The sequence below is a fragment of the Heterodontus francisci genome, chromosome 42, assembly GCF_036365525.1.
Source record: "Heterodontus francisci isolate sHetFra1 chromosome 42, sHetFra1.hap1, whole genome shotgun sequence".
Lineage (NCBI taxonomy): Eukaryota > Metazoa > Chordata > Chondrichthyes > Heterodontiformes > Heterodontidae > Heterodontus > Heterodontus francisci.
This window is the reverse complement of record NC_090412.1, coordinates 17,965,077-17,992,638: the sequence shown is the minus strand read 5'-3', so window position 1 is coordinate 17,992,638 and position 27,562 is coordinate 17,965,077. Positions and strand designations below refer to the sequence as shown.

Genomic DNA, 27,562 nt, shown 5'->3' with positions numbered 1-27,562 from the left:
ATTTCCTTTTTTACTTCACCCCTGCACTTGGTATACTCCCCTAGGCTTTCTAAAGTATTAAGATTTTTGTGATCGTCATAAACTTTCTTTTTCTGCTTTAACTTACCCTGTAAGCTTCTAGATAACCAAAGAGCTCTAGATTTGGCAGTACCACCCTTTATCTTTGTGGGGACATGCCTACACTGTATAGAGCCTTTAACATAGTAAAACATCCCAAGGCTCTTCAACTATTATTAGAAGAGGTGACCAAAGTGGTCAAAGGGGTAAGTTTTAAGGAGCATCTTAAAGGAGGAGAGAGAGATGGAGAGGTTTAGGGAGTGAATTCCAGAGCTTTGGGCACAGACAACTGATGGCACAACCGCCAATACTGGAGTGATCAAAATGCTGGTGTGTACAAATTACCAGAACTGGAGGACCTCAGAGATCTTAGACGGTTGTAGGGCTGGAGGCAATTACAGAGATAAGGTGGGGAGAATCATGGAGGGATTTGAAAGCAAGGATGACGATTTTAAAATTGAGACATTGCCAGACCGTGTGTCCGCATAGGTCAGCAAGCACAAGGGTGATGTGTGAATGGGACTTGGTGCAAATTAAGATACAGATGCTTTGAATGCGCACAGATGTATGTAGAGTGAAAGATTGGAGGCCGGCCAGCAGAGCATTAGAATAATCAAGTCCAGAGGTCACAAAGATATGGATGAGGGTTCAGCAGCAGATGAGCTGAGGCAGAGTCAGAATCAGGTAATGTTAGGAGGTGGAAATAAGCAGTCTTGGTGATGGAGCGGATTTGTGATGGGAAATTAATCTTGGGATCAAACACAATACAATCACATCAACTCTCATCTGATGGAATTCTAATCAACTCATTGCACCAGAGAAAGGTATTGCTATTCACCATAATGGTAAATATTATTGAGTTTTTAGATCATAATTTCAGGCAAGGGTTAGTTCCTGTTCCCTCAACATTCTAGTTCTACAATGTTTGATGTCTCTTAGTGACTGAAGGTAAGGTTTATGGAGCACTAATATTTACCACTAGGTGTCCCTAATATGCATTATAAACACATGTGTATGTGCTGTAGAAATCTGAACCTTTCTTTCCCCAAAAGAGGCTGGGCAATTGAAACTTTCAAGGTTGAGAATGATAGATTTTTGTCAGGTAAAGGTATCAAGGGATATGCAACTAAGGCAGGTAAATCAAGTTGAGGTACCGATCAGCCACAGTCTAATTGAATGGCGGGGAAGACTTGAGCTGCCAAAGGGTGGTGTCTTTAATGCTAGAGGAGATTTTCTTGCTTCAGTGCTCCCAGTACCTCTGTTACCTCCATAGTATAATTATTGACAATAGAATTTCCAGATACGAGCTCTTAGCGTGTGCAGGAAGTGCTGATGCGGAAAACCTCTCTTCATTGGTCCTGCCTCTTTCTATGTCCAGGCACTTTCTCTATTCCAAAGGTTGCTGAGCAGTTCACTTCATGAATGCTATGGCTGACAGAGCAAAAACCTATGTTCCCTTAAAATCTTTCTTCGGTGACTGATTCCCCAAAATTTGTACTTCTGGCATTCTCCGCACTTTACTGTTGCATGTTCGCTGCTAGACAAGTTTCTCTATGTTAAGTCTGAATTCACTGAGGTAGCATTTTCTATTCAACAGCTCCTGGATCCTCACCTGGTTTAACTCACCTGTCCAATTGGTTTCCAGAGTGTGGCCATTTTGGCACGCTGACAATTCCAATGAAACACTTGTAACTCAAACACAGAACTGTCCCTTTTTTTATTTTATTACTTAATGTCAATTTTCCTCTGCACTTTAATTAAGATCTACAGTTACTATTTCAACAGAACAGCGTCACCTTGTGAAATGATCTAGATCTAAGAACAGCCAGTTAACAAGTGTGAAAATTGATGATCAAGAATTCGACCAGTTAGGTATCATCCTTGATTTAGCAGTAGCATATAATCTGGACTATCACATCAATGTAGTACTGAGGGGGTGCTACACAGTCCGAGGTCCTGCATTTGGATGTTGAACAGAGATCCCATCTGCCCTCTCAGTGAAAGACCAATGGCACTATTTGAAGAAGAGCAATGAAGTTCTCCCAGTGTCCTAGTAAACATTTATCCCTCAACCAGCATAACTGAAATGGATGATCTGGTCATTTACCTCATTGCTGTTTGCAGAACCTTGAGAAATTTGGGTGCTACATTTCTCTCCATCACAACAGTGACTACACTTAATTGACTGTGGAGTGCTGTGCAATGTGAAAAGTGATATATAAATTGAAGTTCTTTCTTGAACATGTTGTGTATCTCCCCATGGGATTTACAATAACACTCTCGCTTCCAAAAGGAAGTCAGCAAGTTCAGTTGTATATGAGTGATACAAGCATCTATTCTTCAAGATATGTATATTCGAATAACAAGTGCTCTGCCCTGCAGCTAATGATCGGCAAAGATTTAGAAATGCTCTGTTATTATTTGTCCTGGGTACCAAATGAATTAAAGTGCCTCAATTATACTACAGCACACAGCAGAATAGAATATTATTACTGAAGAAAGCCGATATTCAGATACCTGAGACACTCTGCATTTATTTGATATCTAGCCTTCCCTATGAAGGTGTCCAGTGGGGTAAGTATTACCTTGATTTAACAGACTGTAGCTTAGTCCTATGGGCTTGCATTGGAATAAGTATGTGTTTAATCACACACATTTCCCAGGCTGGCTACTTTTATACTGTCATAATTTATTTGAGAACACTTAAGACTTTAAAAAAAATCCCACTTTCATTCCAGTATAAATCCTCACGTGTCAGTGGGATTCTAGAAGTCAAGTAGCGCAATGCACAAATAGTATAATTAATTAGCGAGCAGACTAATTGTTATACTCCTAAGCCTCAGCCTTGGAAAATTGGCCATGTGGTTGATCATGAAGAAGAAAGCTGTTGACTGTAGGAAGAGATCAAGGACTAGTCAAGTGGGCAGAACAGGGGTAAATGGAGTTCAATCCGGAGAAATGTGAGGTAATGCATTTAGGGAAGGCTAACAAGGCAAGGGAATACTCACTAAATGGTAGGATACAGAGAGGTGTAGAGGAACAGAGGGACCTTGGAGTGCTTGTCCACAGATCCCTGAAGGTGGCTGGACAGGTAGACAAGGTGGTCAAGAAGGCATATGGGATACTTTGCCTTTATTAGCCAAAGCACATAATATAAGAGCTGGGAGGATATGCTCAAACTGTACAAAACAATAGTTACTCCATAGCTGGAGTACTGCGTGCAGTTCTAGTCACCGCACTATAGGAAAGATGTGATTGCATTAGAGAGGGTACAGAGGAGATTGACAAAGATATTGCCTGGATTGGAAAATTACAGTTATGAGGAAAGATGGGATAGGCTAGAGTTATTTTCTTTGGAACAGAGGAGGCTGAGGGGAAACCTAACTGAAGTGTATAAAATTATGAGGGGTCTTGATAGAGTGGCTAGGAAGGCCATATTCTCCTTGGTTGAGGGGCCCATAACCAGGGGGCATAGAATTAGGATAAAAGGAGGGCTGCATTTTAAGACTCCGCTGCTGAAATAGGCGGCTTGTGTATAAAAAAAAAAATGCAGCCCGCAAGCACGGGGCCCACGTCACGGAGCGGCCGCAATTCCAAGCGTGGCGGCTCATTACCATGTCCGGGGCAGCTGCCCCCCACTCCAATCACTTGGAGGGGGCAGGCGAGCCATTGCCGACAACGGCGTCCGGCGCCAATGCGCTGGTGCTGGTGCCTTTTCTAAAGGGCTTACAGCCCTCGATGAGCATTTGAAATTTAAAGAGCCAGTTACTGTAACGTTTTGTAAAAATTAATAAAATAACCTTTCCACTCTCCACCCCTGCCCCCCCGCTCCAATGACATATCACAACATTCCTGCCCTTTTCCCTCCCGGAATACCGACCTTGACAATTTTGACCTTTCTCCAGCCCCCTCCCCAACCACAACCTTTTGTCCTTTACCCCTTCTCATCACTACCTCCCCCCCTGCCGACCAATCCACAGCATTGTAAACCCCACTCTCCCCCTCCCGCACAGAGAAAATCACCTCCTCCCCCCTCCCCACAGGTGTCACACCTCGTTTCCCCGAACGGAGAAGGCGTGACATTGCTGACCGCAGTATAAAGATTGCAAAGTGGTGGCTGAATCATTGCAGCCTGCATATTAAGTAGGCATTAGCATATTTTAATGCGGGTCCCGTCGCTGAGTGGTGGGGCAGCTGCCACAACACCTTGCCACCGAGATCGGTATGGGGCCTGTCGGGGTTGGTGGCGGACCTCGTCCATTGCAATCTTCAATGCCCACCACCACCACCAATCGCGGTGGCAGAGATGCTTTAAAATCATCCCACTATATAAATACAAGTTGTTGATGCAATTGGAAAGAAAAGACTTGACTTTATATATATATATAGCTCCTTCCATGATCTCAGGACATTCCATTCCCGTAGCACTTTACAACCAATGAATTATGTTTGAAGTGTAACCACTGTCGTAATGTGGCCGAGGCAACGTTGTTCCTTTTTGCATTGGTTTTATGACCTTCTACTGCCCCGGGCTCCTGATGTGTGGATCTCACAGCCAGTACCGACCTCAAAGTAAATCGACTAAATTCAACCGGCAGGGAAAACATGTCTTTCACTGTCTCTTCCTGGGTTGGGAGTGACCTTAGTGAATCTGGCAAGTTTACACGGAAACATGAGGCCCATGAGTTGTGAGCCAGAAGTATTGGCACGGCACAAAGCCGTTTAAAGTTTAAAAAAAGGTTACTGCTTAGGTAGAGGAAGCTTTGCTATGCATCTGGCTGTAGTCTCCCTGTCCTGGGAGTATTTATGATGCCAACACCAAAGCATTTCCCAAACTTGTTCTTCCCTGTGAAAAGCACAACATTCGTGGTAAAATACTGGGTTTAAACGCAGGTGAAAGAAAGGAGCTAGTATCACAAGGGATTATCTACCGTCTCTGACTATCGCCAGCCGCAGCATTTTGTTTGGTCGATCGGTGGTTCAACTTGGTCTAAAATGCTGGATGGAAAATCGGAAGCCGGTGATCCCACAGGTCTGTAAGGTATTTGGATCCGATCTTTCCTGAGTCAGACACATCTTGAGAATTTTGCACTTCTTCCTCTGTTGACTTAGAGTCATTTATGGTATAGAAGGAGGCTATTCAGCCCATCAGGTCCATGCTGGCTCTCCCACGTCAGTCTCACTCCCCCGCTCGATCCCCATAGCCCTGCAAGTTTATTTCCTTGAAGTACCCATCCAATTTCCTTTTGAAATTATCAATAGTCTCTGCTTCCACCACCCAAGTGGGCAGTGAGTTCCACGTCATTATTACTCGTGTCTTTGAAAACAAAAAGCTCTTCCTCATATTCCCCCTGCATCTCTTGCCCAAAATGTTTAATCTGTGTCCCCTAGTCCTTTATACCATTAGTTAATGGGAACAGCTGTTCTTTGTCTAACTTATCTAAGCTTGTCATCATCTTGTATACTTCTATCAAATCTCCTCTCAATCTCCTTTGCTCCAGGGAGAACAACCCCAGCTTCTCCAATCTAACCTTGTAGCTAAAATCCTCCATCCCTGGAACCATTCTGGTAAATCTCCTCTGCACCCTGTCACGGACCCTCACATCCTTAGAAACAAATCAATTCTCTCGCTACATAGACAGGTAAAACCATTCCCTTCAGCAAGACTGCTGCCTCCCTCCGGGGAGTGACTTATTGGGGGGAATTTTAACCTACCCCCACCACCACCACCACCATATTGGGAGATTGAGTGGATCGTGTGCAAAGACAATTTTACATCCCGCTCGATTTGTACTCACTATTGAAATCGATATTTGTCAAGGTGTAAAACTGACATTCCACCTGCTCCAATGGGTTTCCCACTGACAAGTTAGGTTAAAATTACACCCTCGTGGGAGAGGGACCCCTCAGAAATGTGTCAGTGCTTGCACAGCATATCCTGCTCAGAAGAGTTTGGGAACTACTTTGTTGTACATGTACTCAGCAAAAGAAATAGGACCAGGAGTAGGCTATTCGGCCCCTTCAGCCTGCTCTGTCATTCAATACAATCATGACTTATCTTCCATCTTCCCTCACTATCAGCATATCCCTTGATTCTCTTCATACCCAAAAATCTATCGACCTCTGTTTGGAATATACTCGAGGACTGAGCATCCACAGCCTTCTGGGGTAGAGAATTCCAAAGATTCACTACCCTCTGAGTGAAGAAATTTCTTCTCATCTCAAGCCTAAATGGCCGACTACTTACCCTGAGTTTATGACTTCTAGTTTAAGATTCTTCAGCCAAGGGAAAGAATGCCTCAGCATCTAAGCTGTCAAGCCCTCTAAGAATTTTATACATCTCAGTGAGATTAACGCTCATTCTCCTTAACTCCAAGGAATATAAGCCCACGCGACTCGATCTCTCCACATGGGATGAGAGGGCTATCCTATCACTTTGGTTAATCTGCTCACACAGCAAGATGAGGGCAGACGAGACATGATCCCAGGTGTCCACTGGTGCTTGTACGCCGAAGAACGTGAGCCCAATTTGATGACCCCTCCTGAATGGGCACGTGGAAACCCACCAGCCTGACCTTTTCAACCCAGGGAGTGGGGGAGGGGGTGATGCCGGGGTGCTTGTGTGCCAGTTTTATGGACAGGGGTTGCTTCAGGCAAACTGTCTTTTGAACCAGCGTTAAAGATTACAGAAATTCGAGTGCAACTGGTTATGGGCATTTCTGCTATTTCAGCCGACTTCACCCAGATTGTGTTTGATACCTGAGCAGAAGCCAAGCAGGAAATTCCTGGCCTGCATTTGGAAGCAAGATTACAGGCACTGCTTTTGCAGCTAATTTTTCTACACAATGTTTTGTGCTCTCTCTCTGTCTTAAACATATATATTAACGATTGTTCTCAAATTCTGCAGGCTGTGTATAATTGTAAAAGCACAAAGTCGTCTGTTTATTACCCAGCATTATTGCGTATCCTGCCGTTATATTGAAAATCCACTTCTAATTTTATTTTCCATAAACAAACTCATAGCTGGCATATTATGAAACTTTGCACAGGTTCATCTTGCATGCACACAATTCAAGTAATTCGCTAAGTATTTAAATCCTTTATACTAAAGATAAATCTGCCTATATTATTAGACGAGTAGAGTCTGAGTTGGAACATGAGCAATTTCAGAGCTTGCACTGGGAGCTTCTCTGTTAAGTGACTTTATTGAAAATGTTACTTTTTATGGGATACTTTAATCAATTTGACATATGTATTTCCTTTGTCTGCCCAGGCTGATTCCTGCAGCCAAGAGGGCAGGCACTATGGCCACTAAGAGGCGCCAAAGACTGCCCACAATTCACTCCATCCTGTGGGTTTCTCAGCTGAGATCCACTTGATACAACTGAGGCAGGGAGCAGGTGGGCCTCGAACCAGTGTCAGCCCCTGCATGGTTGTATTGGTTGTAAGCACTACACACTTACACGCATACAGGGCCCCTATACAGTGTGGATTGTGGTCCCAGGTTAGACTGATAACAATGGTTCTCACACTCACATTTAGTTGCTCAACTTGCCTCCAGACACACATACAGCAACAGCAACTTGCATGTATATAGTGTGTCTAACATAGCAAAAAGTCACAGAAGTGTTATCTTCAGAAAAGGGAAATCTGACGTCCTTACCTGGTCTGGTCTACATGTGACTCCAGACCCACAGTAATGTGGTTGACTCTTAAATGCCCTCCGAAATGGCCTAGCAAGCCACTCAGTTCAAGGGCAATTAGGGAGATGGGTAACAAATGCTGGCCTAGCCAGTGACGCCCACATCCCACAAACGAATAAAATAAAACAAAATTCAACAAATATATCTTTATATACACGCACATTCACACTTATTCATGCATTCACATTCACTCACTCCTTCACCCGCTCGCAATCACACTTGTTCACACACATAGACATGCTCACTTCTGCCAATAATCATTTTTCCTAACAAAAGACCATTAATTCAAACCTTATTGTAAGTATCCACCCATTAAATTATTTTACAGTCTCTCTTACAAATGCATACTTATTTGTCTCTCTTAGGGCTTTTAAGTGACCCAGGACAATGAGGTGTCCTAGGCTCCAGGCTTCTTGCCCCATATCGATCTTAGTGCAGCTAAACAATAGAAGATGCAATTCGCTGGAGTAGGCCCAAAAGCAGGGTTTTCCTCACCTACTCTGGACTGAGAAAATGGCCCAATGTGGACAAGGTGAGTCTCACTGTTTGTGTAGTATGGGGTTTGAACTGATGTTGTTTGACAGTCTGGATAAGGTAGTCCAACCCACTTTACAACCACAGTCTCAGGCTGCCTGTGCCATACAGTTTCCATTTGGTGCACAAATGTTTCAGCAGGCCTGGAGAAAAGCGTAACAAGGCCTCAGTCTCGCTGAAGTCACACAAATATGCAGACTACATCATATGCTTTATTGTTCTGTCAGTGTTAAATGTGCATTTCCTGAAGCTCTTCCAGCTGCAGCTCATTAACCTTGGTTTTCAGAGAAAAGGATTTTGGCATAGACCGTGTTGGGACACTGGGAGCTCTGAGTGGTTGGGTTGCTCGGCCCATTCGGCTGTGTTGGCACCAGTTCCAGCTCTGCGTACGTCAGACTGTCTTCTACAATTCGAGGCTGAGGGGAAGAGAGAAACAACATCATGAAATCCGAAAGCAAAACTTCAAAAAAAAAACAAAAGCACGGATTTAAGATAATTGATTAAAGAACTAGGGCAGAGATGGGAACTTTCCAGTGAGTTATGATGATCTGGAATGCAATGCCTGAAAGAGTAGTCGAAGCAAATTCGGTAGTAACTTTCAAAAGAGAATTGCCTACATACTTTGAAGGAGGCAAAACAAGTTGATAAGCTGTGAATAAAACATAAAGGATCCTTGGGTTTATTAGCAGAGGCACAGAATATTAAAGTAAGGAAGTTATGCTAAACATTTATGAGTCCATAGTTAGGCCTCAGCTGGAGTTTCTTTTGTTTCTTTCTTTTGGGCCTCCTTATCTCGAGAGACAATGGATACGCGCCTGGAGGTGGTCAGTGGTTTGTGAAGCAGCGCCTGGAGTGGCTATAAAGGCCAATTCTGGAGTAACAGGCTCTTCCACAGGTGCTGCAGAGAAATTTGTTTGTTGGGGCTGTTGCACAGTTGGCTCTCCCCTTGCGCCTCTGTCTTTTTTCCTGCCAACTACTAAGTCTCTTCGACTCGCCACAATTTAGCCCTGTCTTTATGGCTGCCCGCCAGCTCTGGCGAATGCTGGCAACTGACTCCCACGACTTGTGATCAATGTCACACGATTTCATGTCGCGTTTGCAGACGTCTTTATAACGGAGACATGGACGGCCGGTGGGTCTGATACCAGTGGCGAGCTCGCTGTACAATGTGTCTTTGGGGATCCTGCCATCTTCCATGCGGCTCACATGGCCAAGCCATCTCAAGCGCCGCTGACTCAGTAGTGTGTATAAGCTGGGGATGTTGGCCGCTTCAAGGACTTCTGTGTTGGAGATATAGTCCTGCCACCTGATGCCAAGTATTCTCCGAAGGCAGCGAAGATGGAATGAATTGAGACGTCGCTCTTGGCTGGCATACGTTGTCCAGGCCTCGCTGCCGTAGAGCAAGGTACTGAGGACACAGGCCTGATACACTCGGACTTTTGTGTTCCGTGTCAGTGCGCCATTTTCCCACACTCTCTTGGCCAGTCTGAACATAGCAGTGGAAGCCTTACCCATGCGCTTGTTGATTTCTGCATCTAGAGACAGGTTACTGGTGATAGTTGAGCCTAGGTAGGTGAACTCTTGAACCACTTCCAGAGCGTGGTCGCCAATATTGATGGATGGAGCATTTCTGACATCCTGCCCCATGATGTTCGTTTTCTTGAGGCTGATGGTTAGGCCAAATTCATTGCAGGCAGACGCAAACCTGTCGAGTACTGTGTTCAATTCTGAGTACCACACTTTAGGAAGGATGTTAAGGCCTTGGAGAGGGTGCAGAGGAGATTAACCAGAATGGCATAGGGAGGAGGAACTTCAGTTTTTTGGACATAATATGGAAGCTGGGGTTGTTCTCCTCAGAGCAGGAAAGGTTAAAGGGAGATTTAATGAAGTGTTCAAAATCATGAAGAATTTTAATAGGGAAAAAAACGTTTCTACTGGCAGGAGGGTCAGTAACCAGAGGACACTGATTTAAGGTCATTGGCTAAAGAACCAGAAGATGATGAGAGTTTTTTAAAAAAATGTAGTGAGTGGTTACGATCTGGAACACACTGCCTGAAAGGATGGTGGAAGCAGATTCAACAGCAAGTTCCAAAGGGGAATTGGATAAATATTTGAAAGGGGAAACGTTGCAGGGCTATGGGGAAAAGAGCAGGGGAGTGGGGTTAGTTGGATAGCTCCTTCAGAGGCAACACAGGCATGATGGGCTGAATGGACTCTTTCTGTGCTGTAAGATTCGATGCTTGTAGCGATTGCAGCATATTAGTATTAATGAAAAATCAGCACTCTTATGGTCCAGTGTTTTGAAGTGGATTTCCTATTGGTTAGCCAGGGAATGCTCCAGATTCGCAGACAACTGAAATATGCCAAGTGCCCCTTTTTCAATGGTACAGCATGATTTTAGCTCAGTGACTGAGCTAAAAAACACACATCTCTCTCTCAGCCATACGCACCAGGAAGCTCCTGGCTTTGACCTCTGGCCTGAGCTGAGTTTGTTAATCTCAGCCAGAGCTCTGGTCGAGGCACCACAATTTGGCTTCAGTACTCCTGGGATACAGAAGGGAATTATCAGCCAGGGTTCCTACTCTCTGTCTCTACCCAATGATTCTTTCCTGAAGTGCACAGGCTAGATTTTGACTTGAAGCTAATGGACATAAAATTCGGGCTGTTGATTCATTAGTGTCTGTTTAATTCTTTTGCACAAACTAAAAATCTGTCCTTATGTGTGGACATCAGGCGAGGTTGTGATGCCCCCATAGTCAAATAGCCCACAGGCACTAATTGTCAAGGTGCCCACTCTCATAGAACTATAAAGGAGTCAATGCCTACAGAAGAAGGGGAGAATAGTGCAGTCAAAGCAAAACTAAAAATTAAAATGAAACCTTCAATCTGTGCACTCGATTACGAGACACAAGGAAAACACTGACGGTTCTTAGTGCCCTCGTTAAAATGATGCGCCCTGGCTAACGTGGAATTGAATCATACTAAAAACAGGAAGACCTGTGTGAGATAGGAGATCTGAGGCGGGGCAGCAGGAAGGGCAGTATTGTTAGTCTTGGTGTCTCTGGGCAAGTGAGGGGAGAATTTGCCACTGCTGACAACCAGTGATGTCTGTGTGTGGAGAAGGGAAGAAAGTGAAAGGAGACCCTCCCCTCCCCCCCACCGATAAGGAGGAGCACGTGGCTGAACCTGAACATGTTAATAGTGAAGTAGAGATGACAGTTGTTTTCCAGGCCCATGCTGCCAGTGGCCATATAAGGAGAAGGGACGTGATGTCCATTGTTAGTGGGGGTTCTTTCTCTTAAGGAATAGTTCCATTGGCATACAGGAAATCAAAAGAATATCATAAATGTGCTTGGCTAAACACACAAAATGGGGGAGCCTGAACCACTCCTATCCAGGCTAGTGGAGTGTCTAGAAACCTGACACCTGTCTCTAGCCAAAGCTCTTTTAATGATCAACCCTAAACATTACATAGTACTAGAGTATTTACAACACAGAAACAGACCATTCAGCCCAACAGGTCTATGCTGGTGTCTATGCTTCACACAAGCCTTCTCCAATCTTACATCATCTAACAGTACCAACATATCCTTCTATTCCTTTCTCCCTCATCTACCCATCTAGCTTCCCCTTAAATGCAACTGTTATTCACCATAAGTACTCCATGTGGCAGCAGGTTCTACATTCTCACCACGCTCTGAGTAAAGATGTTTCTCCTGAATTCCTTATTGGATTTATTAGTGACTATCTTATATTTATAGCTGCTAGTTTTGGACTCCCCCCACATCTACTCTATTGAATCCCCTCATAATTGTAAAGATCTCTATCAAGTCACCTCTCAGCCTGCTCAGTCTTTCCTGATAGATGTGCCGTCTCAAGTATCACCCCCTGTATAAGTGGGGTTATAGTAGGCCAATTTAGAGAGCTGAGGTGAGCTATCAAAACAAGCTGCTTTCCCTCGAACAGACTAAATTACCACAAGGCTTCAAATGGTCCAGTATGATGCCCACCAACGATTTGAAAAGGAGTCACTTCAATAATCTCTCCGAGCTGCTGGGGGCTGCTGAGGCTTTTAAGATGCAGTTTTTTTTTTCCACTCACTTTTCTCACCACAACAGTAATGTCTTTAGCTCAGCTCAGACAATCCTAATAACATGTTGCAAAGACCCAGAGGTGATTACAGTCATTACAATATATAGGATCTATCAGGCTTGCTTCTTGGAATACTGACATGCTTTGTTAGCAGCTCCACCCCATTGCAGAGCTAGCAGTTCAAAAGACAAGATTGTGACATCACTGAGCAGCAAATGGCTGAAGATTCCAGTTCATTACAACAGAGAAGGCTTATCTAATTCTGATGCGGCCATTTGTCTATGGCTTTCTGCATAGCGGCAAAGCATCTCCTTGAAGGAGGAGATAGTTTGGGTACAGGCTAAACACATTCCTATGAGGAGGAAAGGAAGACGGAAAGCTAGAGCTCCCTGGATGATTAAAGAAACTGAGACTAAAATAAAACCAACAAAGAAGGTTTATGATAAATGCCAGTTTCATAATACAATAGAGGGTCTAGCAGAATGCAGAAGGTGTACAGAACTGAAAAAGTAAATAAGAGAGGCTAAGAACATGTATGAGAAAAGAGAAATGGGTAAAATAGAAGGATGCATTAAAGTTTTTTTTCTAAACGTATAAAGAGTAAAACAGTAATCAAAGGAAGAGTGGGACTGTTTGGAGACCAAAAGATCATTTTGAGTGAGACGGCATGGCTGAGGTACTAAATGAATACTTTGCGTCTGTCCTCACAAAAGAAGATGCTGAAAATCTGGCCACAACCTTCCAGTCCTCCTTTGATATGGAAATGGTGTCAGAGGACCAGACGGTTGTAAATGTTACACCTTTACTGAAAAATAAATGCGGGAGGGAGGGAGGTGAGCCCTATGTTGGTAGTGGGGAAAATGCTTGAGACTATAATGCAGGACAAAATTAATGGTCACTTGGCAGTACATGGGTTTATAAATGACAGCCAACACAGATTTGTTAAAGGCAAGTTGTGTCTGATAGCCTTGATTGAGTTCTCTGATGAAAGAATAGAGGGTTGAATAAGATAATCCAGTTGTTGTGTATGCGGACTTCAGAAGGCTTTTGATAATGTGACAAATAGGCAGTGCAGCTGGGAGGTGAAAATCTCTCCAGTAATGTGAACTTGGTAAATTGTTGGTTTAATGCACCTGAACTAACTTCTGTTCTGCTATTTTAACACACGCATTAGCCCATTGACTTTAAGCAGGTTAGTAACCTATATTATAATAACAGAGAGAAATTTGGTAGGAGTTAAGAGTTCATAGAATAATTTCAACTTGAGTTGTGTTCTGCTCTTCAACATACTGAGATTCTTGACTTTGTAATAACTTTTTTTTTACAAGTTGGGGTTTGTGTTTCATGTTAGTGACGGGAATGGTCAAATTCACCAGTCGAGATCAGCCTTCAGGCTTGAGCTTACAGTTTGACTCAGAGAATGAAAACAAAATTGAACTGAAAGTTGATCATCTCCCTTTTGTACCCTTGGCCATCTGATGAACTTTATCATAAAGGAATCATACCAACGACTGAACTGCTCAGTTTTCCTAGTTGCGCTTATTTAGCAGATGCTGCCTCAGGTGGCTGATGGATGGATGATGAGGAGAGGAATTACAACAGGTTCGGACTTTGCATTTTAAGTGGATCTGAGCTGCTTCACGAAACATTTTGTTGCTCAAAATGTCATTTGTTACAAATACTTTGCAGTTTAGTCATATTTATGAAAATGAGGTTCTACAAAAGTGTTGAAGATTATAAATCATAGCATTACTATTAAAGTGGCATGATATAGGAATCCTGATGAATACTAGGAGCCTGTGTTCCTCAGTGGTCATACATTACCAGTATCTATCTACTGAAAGAATCCAATAGGTGTCACAACCAGGTGAGAAAGGAGTCTAGGGGTCCCTCTCAGCCTTTTCCTGGTTTGGCCGTAACAGGGTTTAATTTTTAAAACACTGTGTTTTTAGCTTCCCCTCAGTGCATCCTTGTTCACTGCTCTCCAATTACAATGGCAAAGAAATCAACCAGACAGGTTTTCTTGAACTTGCACCTTTCTTGTTTAAATCTATTAATCTTAAAACTCTAATTCAGTTAAAACTACTAAAAATATGCAACCCAACCACACTGGCATGCATACGCAGTAAACACACATGCAGATAGAGACAGAAAAAGCAGAAAGAATCAAGCCGAAAAGTTTGAAGCAATAGCTGGATTTCATTTACTGTCTTTTGAGTTTGATATAAAGTCTTGGATTGCAGTTCAATCTTGTCCTCTCTTTGGGGCCCAGTACACTCTTTCAAACTTGTTTCGATGGTTTTCTGTCTTCTTGAAATCCAGTTGCAGTTTCCTCCTTTTGTGAGAGTGAGTGAGCAAGACAGGGAGATGCTGTCTTCCTTCAAGTTCAGTTGCAGTCTGATCACAACCTGTTCTGTGAAAACAATTGAAACCAAACTTGGGCCAGCGGGCCAGTCATGTGACTAGCTATTTTTGAGACAACCTGCCCGGCAAGATTTTGTGGATTCTTTCAATCTTAGTAGACACCTTCAGTAGGGGGCTGGAATGCTGATTTCCGCACAATGTCTGGTGATCAAAATCCATTTGGGTTAATTGAATCAGGGAGCAGTTCCATTGTCTTCCCCAGGCAACTGTCACTTAGAATGCAAATGTTTCCAGGCACTGTCCTGTAAGAATGCAGGTGCAGCCATGTTTTCAGTCCAGTAAGAGTTTAAAATTAATATCCCTCATTCTTGGCAGGTGCAGTTTTCAACACATAGGTCTTAGTAAATGTTTGAGAATATTACATTGTTGTGCAACACAATCAGCTCCCATGTTGAAATCAAGACTCTCATCATCTACAATTCCAACCTATTCCTTTTCAGAACTTCAAAATCATGGGCCTTCCGGCCTCTCTGCATTCCCTTTTCTCCCCCCCTACAACCTACTGGCTTTTTAAAAACTCAAGCTTGGAACCACTTAACCGTCTTAGCATCTATGTTCTTATTTTCAACTTTGGTGGTGTTTGGCAACACTCAGTTTTAAAATTCTCATTCTTGTTTCCAAATCCCTCCATGGTTTCACCCCTCCCTACCTCTGTAACCTCTTCCAGCTCTACAACTCTCCGAGACCTCTGCACTCCTCCAATTCGGGCCTCTAGCGCATTTGAGCATCTGTCCTAATATCTCCTTTTGCGGCTGGATGTCAAATTTTGTTTGATAACCATCCTGTGAAGTGCCTTGGGATGTTTTACTGCCTTAAAAAGTTGTATATAAATGTACATCGTTGTTGTTGATGTTCTGATCCTTGACCCTGTATTTAAATTGCTAAAAGAAAAGAGTGGCTATTTGATTTAACCATCTCAACATTCTATAGCAGGACAATCTCAACAGCACATCAGAACAGAAGGGAAAAGGAACTTCAGAAATGATTTGGGTAAAGCTGCATGTTTTGGTGAGTAGGACTCTACATTGAAGTATTTAACTGATTTTTAAAAAATAATAAATTCCATCTATGTTTTGTAAGTTAACGACAGTAATTGAAAAGCTGTGCTAGGAAAATATGATCTGGTTGCTTTTCATTCCTTTCCTACTTAAAGTGACTGAAAACGATATCAGACAATTCCTTGATTGGCCACAAACTCTCTCTGGCAGTCTGACTGATTTTTAATTTTAGAAATTTAATTTTACATCATTGTAAAATGTGTTTGTATTTTTTAAATTAAACACTCTTTTACTTGATTGTACCAGGCCATGACTCTCACTCCATTCCTACTAAAGGTTTGGTTATAGAGACCTAGCATAAACCTAAGAAAATACAAACTAAATCCAGCTGTTTCAGTAAGTTATATGCGGAACCACTCTCTGCTCGGTGCCCTTGAGATTTATCTGTTCTTCCATCTTTTATTTTCGGCATTTGTTGCCCATCTCTAGATTCCCTGAGGGCAGTAAACACAACATGTAGGGGCAGTAGACTCCCTCCCCTGAAGGCCATTTGAGTAGTGGTTCTCAAACTTTTTTGGTTGAAGGACCCTTTTTCTAATGGAATAGTAATCACACCTAAATTATACAAATACTCGTAGTGTGTAAGTGCTGCATGTAAAGACAGTTTTAATATTGCTTTCAAGAAAACAGGTATTTACCTACAGATTTCAGTGAGATGGGTCGGCATGTTTCTCACTGCAGTATCTGTCTATCCTTGGCAGGAGCAGAGAGAGAGCAGGAACCCGGAGAGAGCAGACCCGGAGAAAGAATCTGGGAGGAGTTGGAAAGCAGGAGTACTGAGGGAGCATAGCATGGAGAAAGCAGGAGCCCAAAGAGAGCACAAGGGGGAGCAGAGTGAGAGCAGGCACATTGTGAGTGCAGAGCATGGGAGAGCAGAGTATGGAGAAAGCAGGAGCCAAAGAGAGCACAAGGGGGAGCAGAGCATGGGAGAGCAGAGTATGGAGAAAGCAGGAACATAGAGAGAGCAGTAGACTATAGGTGCAGGGAGGGAGCAGGAGAATGGGTGCAGTAGAGCACTGCTCAGGCGACCACTCACTCTTGACCACGTGCCCTGGGCAGTCACCAATATTGCCCACCTGTAAGGCCAGCCCTGTGTAGTGGACACCCTAGAAGGTCTCTGCAGACCTCCAGGGGTCTGTGGAGTCCAGTTTGAAAACCATTGCATTTGCGAACCAGTTGGGTTTTTATGACAATCTAGCAGATTCCATGGTTATTTTCTGATGCCAGGCCACATAGTACCTGATAGGTCAAATTCAATTTTTCAACTTGTCATGATAAGAACATAGGAACAGGAGGTGTCTATTCAGTTCTTCGAGCCATTCAATGAATTCATGTCTGATCTGTAATCTAACTCCATATACCTGCCTTTGCCCCATATTCCTTAATGCCTTTGGTTAATAAAAATCTATCAATCTCAGATTCAAAATTAATAGTTGATCTAGCATCAATTCCTGTTTGCAGAATAGGATAAGATTTAACTCATGACCTCTCGATTGCTGGTGCAGTACCATAACTGCTAACACAAAAAACACAGGTACAATGGGCTAACAATCCTAGGTAAATCCCATAATGGCCATGTTCGAAAAGTTAGCAAGCAGGTACAGCAAGTAATTAGGAAGGCAAATGGAATGTTGGCATTTATTGCAAGGGGGATGGAGTATAAAAATAGGGAAGTCTAGCCACAACTGTACATGACATTGGTGAGACCACACCTAGAGTACTGTGTATAATCTTTGCCTCCTTAAAGAGGGATATACTTGCATTGGAAGCAGTTCAGAGAAGGTTCACTAGGCTGATTCCTGGGATAAAGGGGTTGTCTTACGAGGAAAGGTTGAGCAGGTTGGGCCTATACTCATTGGAATTTAGAAGAATGAGAGGTGATCTTAATGGAATATATAAGATCATGAGGGGGCTTGACCAGGTAGATGCTGAGAGGATGCTTCCCTCTTGTGGGAATCTCAAACTAGGCGGCACAGTTTCAAAATAAGAGGTCTCCCATTTAAGACTGAGATGAGGAGGAATTTCTTCTCTCAAAGGGTCGTTAATCTTTGGAATTCTCTTCCCCAGGAGCAGTGGAGGCGGGGTCATTAAATATATTCAAGGCTGAGTTAGACAGATTTTTGATCTACAAGGGATATGGGGGGCGGGGGGGGGGCGGGGGGGGGAGACAGGCAGGAAAGTGGAATTAAGACCACAATCAGATCAGCCATGATCTTGTTGAAAGGTACAGCAGGTTTGAGGGGCCACATGGCCTACTCCAGCTCCTATTTCCTGTGTTCTTAATATTTTGATTGGAATCTGATTCCCCTTTACTATATCGGAATACTGTGGAAGGATCAGCTTTCCAATGGCTTGCATTCTATACACATATTTACAACAGTCAGCACAGATACAGTGCAAAATCTCAAGCTTGTTGGTGTAGGGTTAATTATAACTACAATATCTATATTTGAGGGGGAAAGCAATGTTGTGCCAGCAAACTACTAGGTAGGAATCATTTAAATAGCAAATGAATCTGTGACTCCTTACTTAGTAGAAACCCTTATGGGCCAAAGCCAGCAGTTGCCAAGTGCTACGTGTCTGTGCATTCTTGGGACTGCATTGCTACCATCATTTTCAGAATAAATCGCGCCCTTTCACAATCTGCAGAAACAATTATGCATCAAGCAGACACGACTCAACAAATACTTTGAAACATTTGGGGGGGGGGGGGGAGTGGGGGGAGGAAATAAATCGATTTACAAACCCAAGTTAATTTAAAAAGAACCTTCACAGAACTTAAGAGACGCAATAAAAGATTTTCATTAAACACAATAGGCCAATAAGTGGATGAAGATAATAACGCAATATCACTGAAGCAGCAATTGTAATACTTCAGCCCTTTTGTGTTGGTGATGTGATCAGGGTTAAAATATTCTTTTGTTGCTAGCCACCCTGAATGTATGAGTTAAATCCTGCACTCTCATTTAATTACCGTTTTGTTTTATTCTGATTCCACCACACTAGCTTTTTTATGGGCATTTACTGCCTCTCTTAAAATAGTCTCAGTAAACCCAACTCATGCAAATTTTAGCACATCAAGTTATGAAATCACATTCTCTTGGTGTTTTATTGAATTATCATAAAATTGCATTGTGTTCCATTGTAGATTATCTATTTATTCTTTATTTTATTATGGGTGGATATGAAAAATAACACTGCATTCTGGAATATAGGTCACCCTGTGTGTTGGGTTGATGTGTGGTTTTCATACATTTTTATGATGGTCTGATAGTAAATATAATTTAATAAAGCCAAAGAGCACTAAATAAATAATTGAATCTTAGAAAGCAATAAAGACACAATAAAATTAGCAAGTCTATGATGAGTAAATTGTACGTGAAGCGAAAGCAGCCCGGATTCTGTGTATGCTCATTGCTTGCTTGTAATGCTCTGACAATCTAAATATATAAAAATACTGCAGGAAGGGCAGATATTGGTAAAGGTTGCATACAATAAATAAAATACAAGTAAAAGAGAGTGGAATGAAATGCAAGCACCTGATAGGGTTGCCAACTCTGGCTGGGCACATGACTGGAGATTTTATCACATGACCTCCTACTTCCAACTGTCCCGCCCAATCAAACCGCCTTTTCCCCCCCCATCTCCAGTATTCTTAAAACTAATAAATGGAAGCCTTCAAAGAAAATGGATAAAAAGCACTTTGTAAAATATAATTCCCCTATGATTTTGCTTACCAGAATGGACTTAGCATCCTGTTTTCTCAAGAACTTTTTTTTATTCGACACTTCTCTAGTTGGGACTGAAACATAGAAAAGAGACATATTATGTTAATTTAGTCAGAGAATGCACATCTTGATTTTCCAACTAAGCAATAATGGATATAAAGAGCATCATCTCTTTTTCAAACACGAACACACATCGCTCAGTGTGCTCAAAGTGCCTTTCCAATTCCAGGAACAGAACTGCTTGTAGCTTTCTTTGCCTGACTGGTTTTGAATACCTTTTAATAACTGGGCCTCACACTGCTGGCTTCAGCAGTCTGGCTCTTATGTACCGAGCTGCTTAGCCTGGGTGGAACATATTGCCGATGTAAATTATAGGGCACAGAAGTATAATGAGGGGGAGGAAGTGAACCAAATTACAGAAAGGAAATGAAATGGGTAAATGTAAAAGGAGGAAAAAAGCTTTTCTTTATTCACAAAGACTACATGCACCTACTTGATGAAATCACTGCACTTTTGTCACTTGGTACCTGAAGGCGACACTACCATGTACAAGTCAGCAGTACAATGACCGACACACTGGAAACAAAGCATTGTTTTGAGGAGGGGGGTGCAAGATATTGGCAATATGCCTAGGGTTCAGCTAAATCAAGGGGTATCAAAACTCCTATTTATATAAGAAAGGGGCTTGCAAGGCTGAATCATTGTGGGACGTGAAGCAGGGGAGTTGTTGGGAGCTTGTAGCCACATTCCATGTTGACCTGTTGGCATCTTTTAGGGATAGTCAGGGTGCCTGAGTCAACATTTGATTTTTTTTTTTCCTTTTGGGATTTTTAAAAAAAAAACATTTTGTGGAAAATTATTGCCTTCTCCCTTCACTAACATGTTATCTATTGGGGTGTGAGTAATGTGGTGAGTTTTCACCAGCACTGCAACTTCGGTTCAAATACTGCCCAGAATTATGACCGGCTTACCCCTGCACTCTGCTGAGGTCCTATCTGAAATGGTTTGGTTGAGATTGAGATGGAGAAGGAAGGCATGAAAGGGAACTCAATTGTCAAGTCTCAAAGCACTCAACGTACTCTAATGCCCGAAAATAAAACATTTTAAAATATTTTTAAAAAGAGAGAAATGGGACTCTGAGGCGAGGGGTAGGTGGGACCTCTACAAACAGGATGGTCTTCACCTGAACCAGAGGGGTACCAATATCCTGGGGGGGAGATTTGCTAGTGCTCTTCGGGGGGGTTTAAACTAATTCAGCAGGGGGATGGGAACCTAAATTGTAGTTCCAGTGTGCAGGATGTTGAGAGTAGTGAGGTCAGGGATAAGGTTATAAGGACACAAGAGGGCACTGGCAAGCAAGAGCTTGGTTTAAAATGTGTCTACTTCAACGCCAGGAGCATCCGGAATAAGGTGGGTGAGCTTGCAGCATGGGTTGGTACCTGGGATCTCGATGTTGTGGCCATTTCAGAGACATGGGTAGAGCAGGGACAGGAATAGATGTTGCGGGTTCCGGGATTTAGATGTTTCACTAAGAACAGAGAAGATGGTAAAAGAGGGGGGGGGTGTGGCATTGTTAATCAAGGAAAGTATCACAGCGGCAGAAAGGACGTTTGAGGACTCGTCTAATGAGGTAGTCTGGGCCGAGGTTAGAAACAGGAGAGGAGAGGTCACCCTGTTGGGAGTTTTCTATAGACCTCCAAATAGTTCCAGAGATGTAGAGGAAAGGATAGCAAAGATGATTCTTGACAGGAGCGAGAGTAACAGGGTAGTGGTTATGGGGGACTTTAACTTTCCAAATATTGACTGGAAATACTATAGTTCGAGTACTTTAGATGGGTCTGTTTTTGTCCAGTGTGTGCAGGAGGGTTTTCTGACACAGTATGTAGACAGGCCAACCAGGGGCGATGCCACATTGGATTTGGTACTGGGTAATGAACCCGGCCAGGTGTTAGATTTAGAAGTTGGTGAGCACTTTGGTGATAGTGATCACAATTCGGTTAGGTTTACCTTAGCGATGGGCAGGGACAGGCATATACAGCAGGGCAAGAATTATAGCTGGGGGAAAGGAAATTATGATGCGATTAGGCAAGATTTAGGATGCGTAGGATGGGGAAGGAAACTGCAGGGGATGGGCACAATCAAAATGTGGAGCTTATTCAAGGAGCATCTACCGCGTGTCCTTGATAAGTATGTACCTGTGAGGCAGGGAGGAAGTTGTCAAGCGAGGGAGCCGTGGTTTACTAAAGAAGTTGAAGAGCTTGTCAAGAGGAAGAAGAAGGCTTATGTTAGGATGAGACGTGAAGGCTCAGTTAGGGCGCTTGAGAGTTACAAGCTAGCCAGGAAGGATCTAAAAGGGAGAGATAAGAAGAGCAAGGAGAGGACACGAGAAGTCATTGGCGGATAGGATCAAAGAAAACCCTAAGGCTTTCTATAGGTATATCAGGAATAAAAGAATGACTAGAGTTAGATTAGGGCCAATCAAGGATAGTAGTGGGAAGTTGTGAGTGGAATCAGAGGAGATAGGGGAAGTGTTAAATGAATATTTTTCGTCAGTATTTACAGTGGAGAAAGAAAATGTTGTCGAGGAGAATACTGAGATACAGACGACTAGGCTAGATGGGATTGAGGTTCACAGGGAGGAGGTGTTAGAAATTTTGGAAAGTGTGAAAATAGATAAGTCCCCTGGGCCAGATGGGATTTATCCTAGGATTCTCTGGGAAGCCAGGGAGGAGATTGCAGAGCCTTTGTCCTTGATTTTTATGTCGTCATTGTCGACAGGAATAGTGCCGGAAGACTGGAGGATAGCAAATGTTGTCCCCTTGTTCAATAAGGGGAGTAGAGACAGCCCTGGTAATTATAGACCTGTGAGCCTTACTTCGGTTGTGGGTAAAATGTTGGAAAAGGTTATAAGAGATAGGATTTATAATCATCTTGAAAAGAATAAGTTCATTAGAGATAGTCAGCACGGTTTTGTGAAGGGTAGGTCGTGCCTCACAAACCTTATTGAGTTTTTTGACAAGGTGACCAAACAGGTGGATGAGGGTAAAGCCGTGGATGTGGTGTATATGGATTTCAGTAAGGCGTTTGATAAAGTTCCCCACGGTAGGCTATTGCAGAAAATACAGAAGTATGGGATTGAACGTGAATTAGTGCTTTGGATCAGAAATTGGCTAGCTGAAAGAAGACAGAGGGTGGTGGTTGATGGTAAATGTTCATCCTGGAGTATAGTTTCTAGTGGTGTACCGCAAGGATCTGTTTTGGGGCCACTGCTGTTTGTCATTTTTATAAATGACCTGGATGAGGGTGTGGAAGGGTGGGTTAGTAAATTTGCGGATGACACGAAGGTCGGTGGAGTTGTGGATAGTGCCGAAGGATGTTGTAGGTTACAGAGGGACATAGATAGGCTGCAGAGCTGGGCTGAGAGATGGCAAATGGAGTTTAATGCGGAAAAGTGTGAGGTGATTCACTTCGGAAGGAGTAACAGGATTGCAGAATACTGGGCTAATGGGAAGATTCTTGGTAGTGTAGATGAGCAGAGAGATCTTGGTGTCCAGGTACATAAATCCCTGAAAGTTGCCACCCAGGTTAATAGAGCTGTTAAGAAGGCATATGGTGTGTTAGCTTTTATTAGTAGGGGGATCGAGTTTAGGAGCCACGAGGTCATGCTGCAGCTGTACAGAACTCTGGTGCGGCCGCACCTGGAGTATTGCGTGCCGTTCTGGTCACCGCATTATAGGAAGGATGTGGAAGCTTTGGAAAAGGTGCAGAGGAGATTTACTAGGATGTTGCCTGGTATGGAGGGAAGGTCTTACGAGGAAAGGCTGAGGGACTTGAGGTTGTTTTCGTTGGAGAGAAGGAGGAGAAGAGGTGACTTAATAGAGACATATAAGATAATCAGAGGGTTGGACAGGGTGGATAGTGAGAGCCTTTTTCCTCGGATGGTGATGGCAAACACGAGGGGACATAGCTTTAAGTTGAGGGGTGATAGATATAGAACAGATGTCAGAGGTAGTTTCTTTACACAGAGAGTAGTAGGGGCGTGGAACGCCCTGCCTGCAACAGTAGTAGACTCGCCAACTTTAAGGGCATTTAAGTGGTCATTGGATAGACATATGGATGAAAATGGAATAGTGTAGGTCAGATGGTTTCACAGGTCGGCGCAACATCGAGGGCTGAAGGGCCTGTACTGCGCTGTAATGTTCTATGTCTATGTCTATGTCTAACCCTAAATTTGGTCCCGAATCAGTTCGTCAAAGCTCACATTTTAACTGGGAAAGTTCAAGAACAGAGAGAAACTGGATTGCTTTTGTCCCTGGATTCAGTGTACAGTGGTGCAGTGGTTAGCACCGCAGCCTCACAGCTTCAGCGAACTGGGTTAAATGCTGGGTACTGCCTGTGTGGAGTTTGCAAGTTCTCCCTGTGTCTGCGTGGGTTTCCTCCGGGTGCTCCGGTTTCCTCCCACAAGCCAAAGACTTGCAGGTTGATAGGTAAATTGTCCATTAGCAATTGCCCCTAGTATAGGTAGGTGGTAGGGAAATATAGGGGCAGGTGGGGATGTGGTAGGAATATGGAATTAGTGTAGGATTAGTATAAATGGGTGGTTGATGGTCGGCACAGGCTCGGTGGGCCGAAGGGCCTGTTTCAGTGCTGTATCTCTATATTGCTTCCGCTTGCAGGGCTGGGAGTGATTCTTGCACTGGAACAGGCAAGCCCAAACAAAATTTAGCCTCAGGCTTCAGTTAAATTAACTGCGGTGAGTTCCAAGGTAGCTCGCTGGTGAAATGGAGGTGAATTTCGGGTCCCTCAGCTCGCTTCTGTTCCTCCTGGATGTCCAGAAAGTTTTTTCAAAAATGCACAAACAATACTGCGGATGCTGGAAATCTCAAATAAAAACAAAGTGCTGGAAATAATCAGCAGGTCAGGCAGCGTCTGTGGAGAGAGAAACAGAGTTAACATTTCAGGTTGATGACCCTTCAGCAGAACCTCCTGAAACATGAACTCTGTTTCTCTCACTACAGCTGGTGTCTGATCTATTAAATATTTCTGCCTTTTTTTGAAAAAAACATTAATTACTTTGGCAGCTGACAGATTTTCGAAAGGAGTAATTTAATAGGTGTTAGGACCCTACATGGAATATTCAAGACGCCTAATGTTTGTTTTGGATGTTGGTCTGGAATGCCTGGAATATGACTACAAAATTGGAATTCCCTGCACCTGTTTTACTCCTGAAAAAAATGACTCAACGCACATCAATCTCTACCCTTAGATTTTTAGCAGTGGGTTGAAAAATCTTGCATTCATGTTGAAAGATACAGAATGAAATGTCCACAAAATGTAATCCATCATTTACAGGATGTTAGAAGTTCATCATTGTGCTGATGAGAATAACCGGTGTTTAATAATGGATACAAGGAAATTAATCCATTGTCAGGCCAATAAAAATCATTGATGCCTATTGCTGAATGTGCACGCACTGAGACTGGGGACTTCTCACATTTTATCCCTGGTTCATGCAGAGTTAGGTCACCTGACTAGGGTGGCAATAGAGGCACATCTAAGGGGAAATCAGTCTATGTTCTTCTTTCTAATTGTTACCGAGTGACCAGTATCTGAAAACCAGAGTATGCGAATGTTGGTTGAGAGCAGGATCGCACTTGGTTAAAATACCCTTCCGGTTTGAATAGCATGCCAAAACTCGATGTTCAGTTGAGCAAGGTAGATGGAGACGAGAGTGACAATGGAAACACACTGCCCAAAAATTGCCGCCCAAAATAATGGCGAGGCTTACCGCGCTCACCGTTGTTTCCGTGCAAATGCCACAGATGTGAGGTTAAACCCAGAAGTTGAAAAGTTGCAGTCTGACATATGCCATTAGCTTTGCAACAGTGGCATCTCACTTTGTGCCTCGCCAGCGAAGGTGCATCTCTTGCATTGTAGTAAACCTGCCACAGATAAGTCGAGTCATTTTGTGCACGACATTTGAGCTTAGTAGCATCTGTTGTTTGGACCCTAAGGGTGCTGTTCAGCTACCAAGATGGCGTTAGCTGAGAGCATGCACACGACTGCCGTGAATCGTGTCGATGCCATGTTAGCAAGGGCACAGCTGACGACCTCTGGAAGTTTGCAGGGCATATCAATCAGCATGTAACGCTGATTTGATGCCAGCGTTGCCATCTTGGAGCACGACACTCCAGCTGACACACTCTCAAACTTGCATATCTGAACATGTGTTCAGTGGCAGGAAGGACCCACCCCTCCCACCTGCTTATTTAAAGGGTTCATTGGCTACTTGCAGGTTAGTTGCTGATTGATTTCTACTGACCTTACTGTGACAGTAGAAGGCTTTAGCAGTTTCCAGAGTCCTTTTTAAAGATGCTAATGTCTAAAAGCAGGAACTAAAATAAGACTCGCAGGACATCAGCAGATTGTCAGACCTTAGTTCTGCATTTACCTGCCATCTATTAAACGGCTGCAACAATCTCCAGCTGCAGCTTGTATTTGTGTATGTGTTGATTGTATCTGTATACATAACAGAGAAACTACTTTAACACGATGAGACTACAATGGAACATTTCTGCTTATCTGTTCAAAGAAGCTAGTTCTTTGATGTTTCTGTTGTAAATGTCTATAACGAATGTGAATAATGCAAAACACGTAAGTTAAGTAAATAAAATGCTGGGCATCATCTTGGTCCATTAATTAGATTTCCACTAATTCATTAATAGCGGTGTCAGTGGGAGGGTTAGACAGCTGCCAGCAATTACAAGCAGTCTCCATCAATCAATTCTTCAGCAGTCAAATGGCCTTTATGTACTTGTGCTGATTGATATCCTAAGTACCCCCTTATTACTGTTAACTGTGTAAGCGGGAATAGCTGTAAGCTGGAAAGGGCAGGGCTTACATCTCTTTTCCCGGAATACAGCTTGATTGGCAGGCTGGGCCCAGGGAGCTACATCCCCATTTGTACTTCAGTAAAGTGTGGAGGACATGAGGTGGGCGGACAAGAGGGCGTGGTTTGTTGGAACATTTAACTGCCCTGAGATAATAACTAAAACAGCAGTTACACAAAGCTGCATGATCCCTTTAATAATAAGTTTCTGCTTCCAAGCCACTTTCCAAGCATTCGAGTTAATTGACCAAACAATGAGTGTATTCAGAGTTATACAGCACAGAAACAGGCCCTTCAGCCCATCGTGTCTGTGCCAGCCATTAAGCACCTATCGACTCTAATGCCATTTTTTCTATCGAAGAAATGGAACAGGAATGCAAGAAACCTTTTAAGGCATGGTTGAATCGTTATATTGAATTGGACTTCAACACATGTGCAGCTCAGGAAAGAGATGACGACTTTTTAATTTTTTTTTTCTTGGGATGTGGGCATCGCCAGCATTTGTTGCCCATCCCTAATTGCCCTCGACCTGACTGGCTTGTTAGGCTGTTTCAGAAGGCAGTTAAGAGTCGACCATATTGCTGTGGATCTGGCCTACATGTGATTCCAGACCCACAGCAAAAGGCCAGCAGACTTCCTTCCCTAAAGGAGATTAGTGAACCAGATAGGTTTTTACAACAATTGATGATCGTTTCATGGCGCCATTACCAAGACTAGCTTTCAATTCCAGATTTTAATTAATTGAATTTAAATTCCACCAGCTGCCAAGGTGAGATTTGAATCCATGTCTCTGGGGCATTAGCCTAGGCATTTGGATTACTAATCCAGTGACATTACCTCTACACCACCTTCTCCCCACACTTGACCTTGGCTCTTATCCTTCAGTTTGGGAAAGTGCCCTTTACTGGAGAAAGGAGGGGAAAAAAAGGACACAAAACCATCAGGTAGAATGTTCGGAGCACGGCAGAGGCGTATTTGGAGGCAGATATGCCAAGAAATTCGTGCTACCGACTGGTGTGCCAGGTTCCTGATGTGTTCCCGCCTCTGGCCTATTTTCAAGATGGTTGCTATGGGGGT

At 43.2% G+C, this 27,562-nt stretch overlaps 1 protein-coding gene across 1 annotated transcript in view; it reads right to left on the bottom strand.

The window, feature by feature from the left end:
• Positions 1-7,001: 7,001 nt before the first annotated feature.
• The window catches only part of vstm4a (V-set and transmembrane domain containing 4a), a 58,950-nt gene continuing 38,389 nt past the window's right edge, over positions 7,002-27,562 (bottom strand). The window contains exons 8-9 of the mRNA XM_068020683.1: positions 19,606-19,670; positions 7,002-8,710 (exon numbers count right to left, since the gene is read on the bottom strand). Of these exons, the coding sequence (XP_067876784.1) occupies positions 8,564-8,710; positions 19,606-19,670 (212 nt within the window). The 3' untranslated portion in view covers positions 7,002-8,563. The remainder of the gene's footprint in view (positions 8,711-19,605; positions 19,671-27,562) is intronic.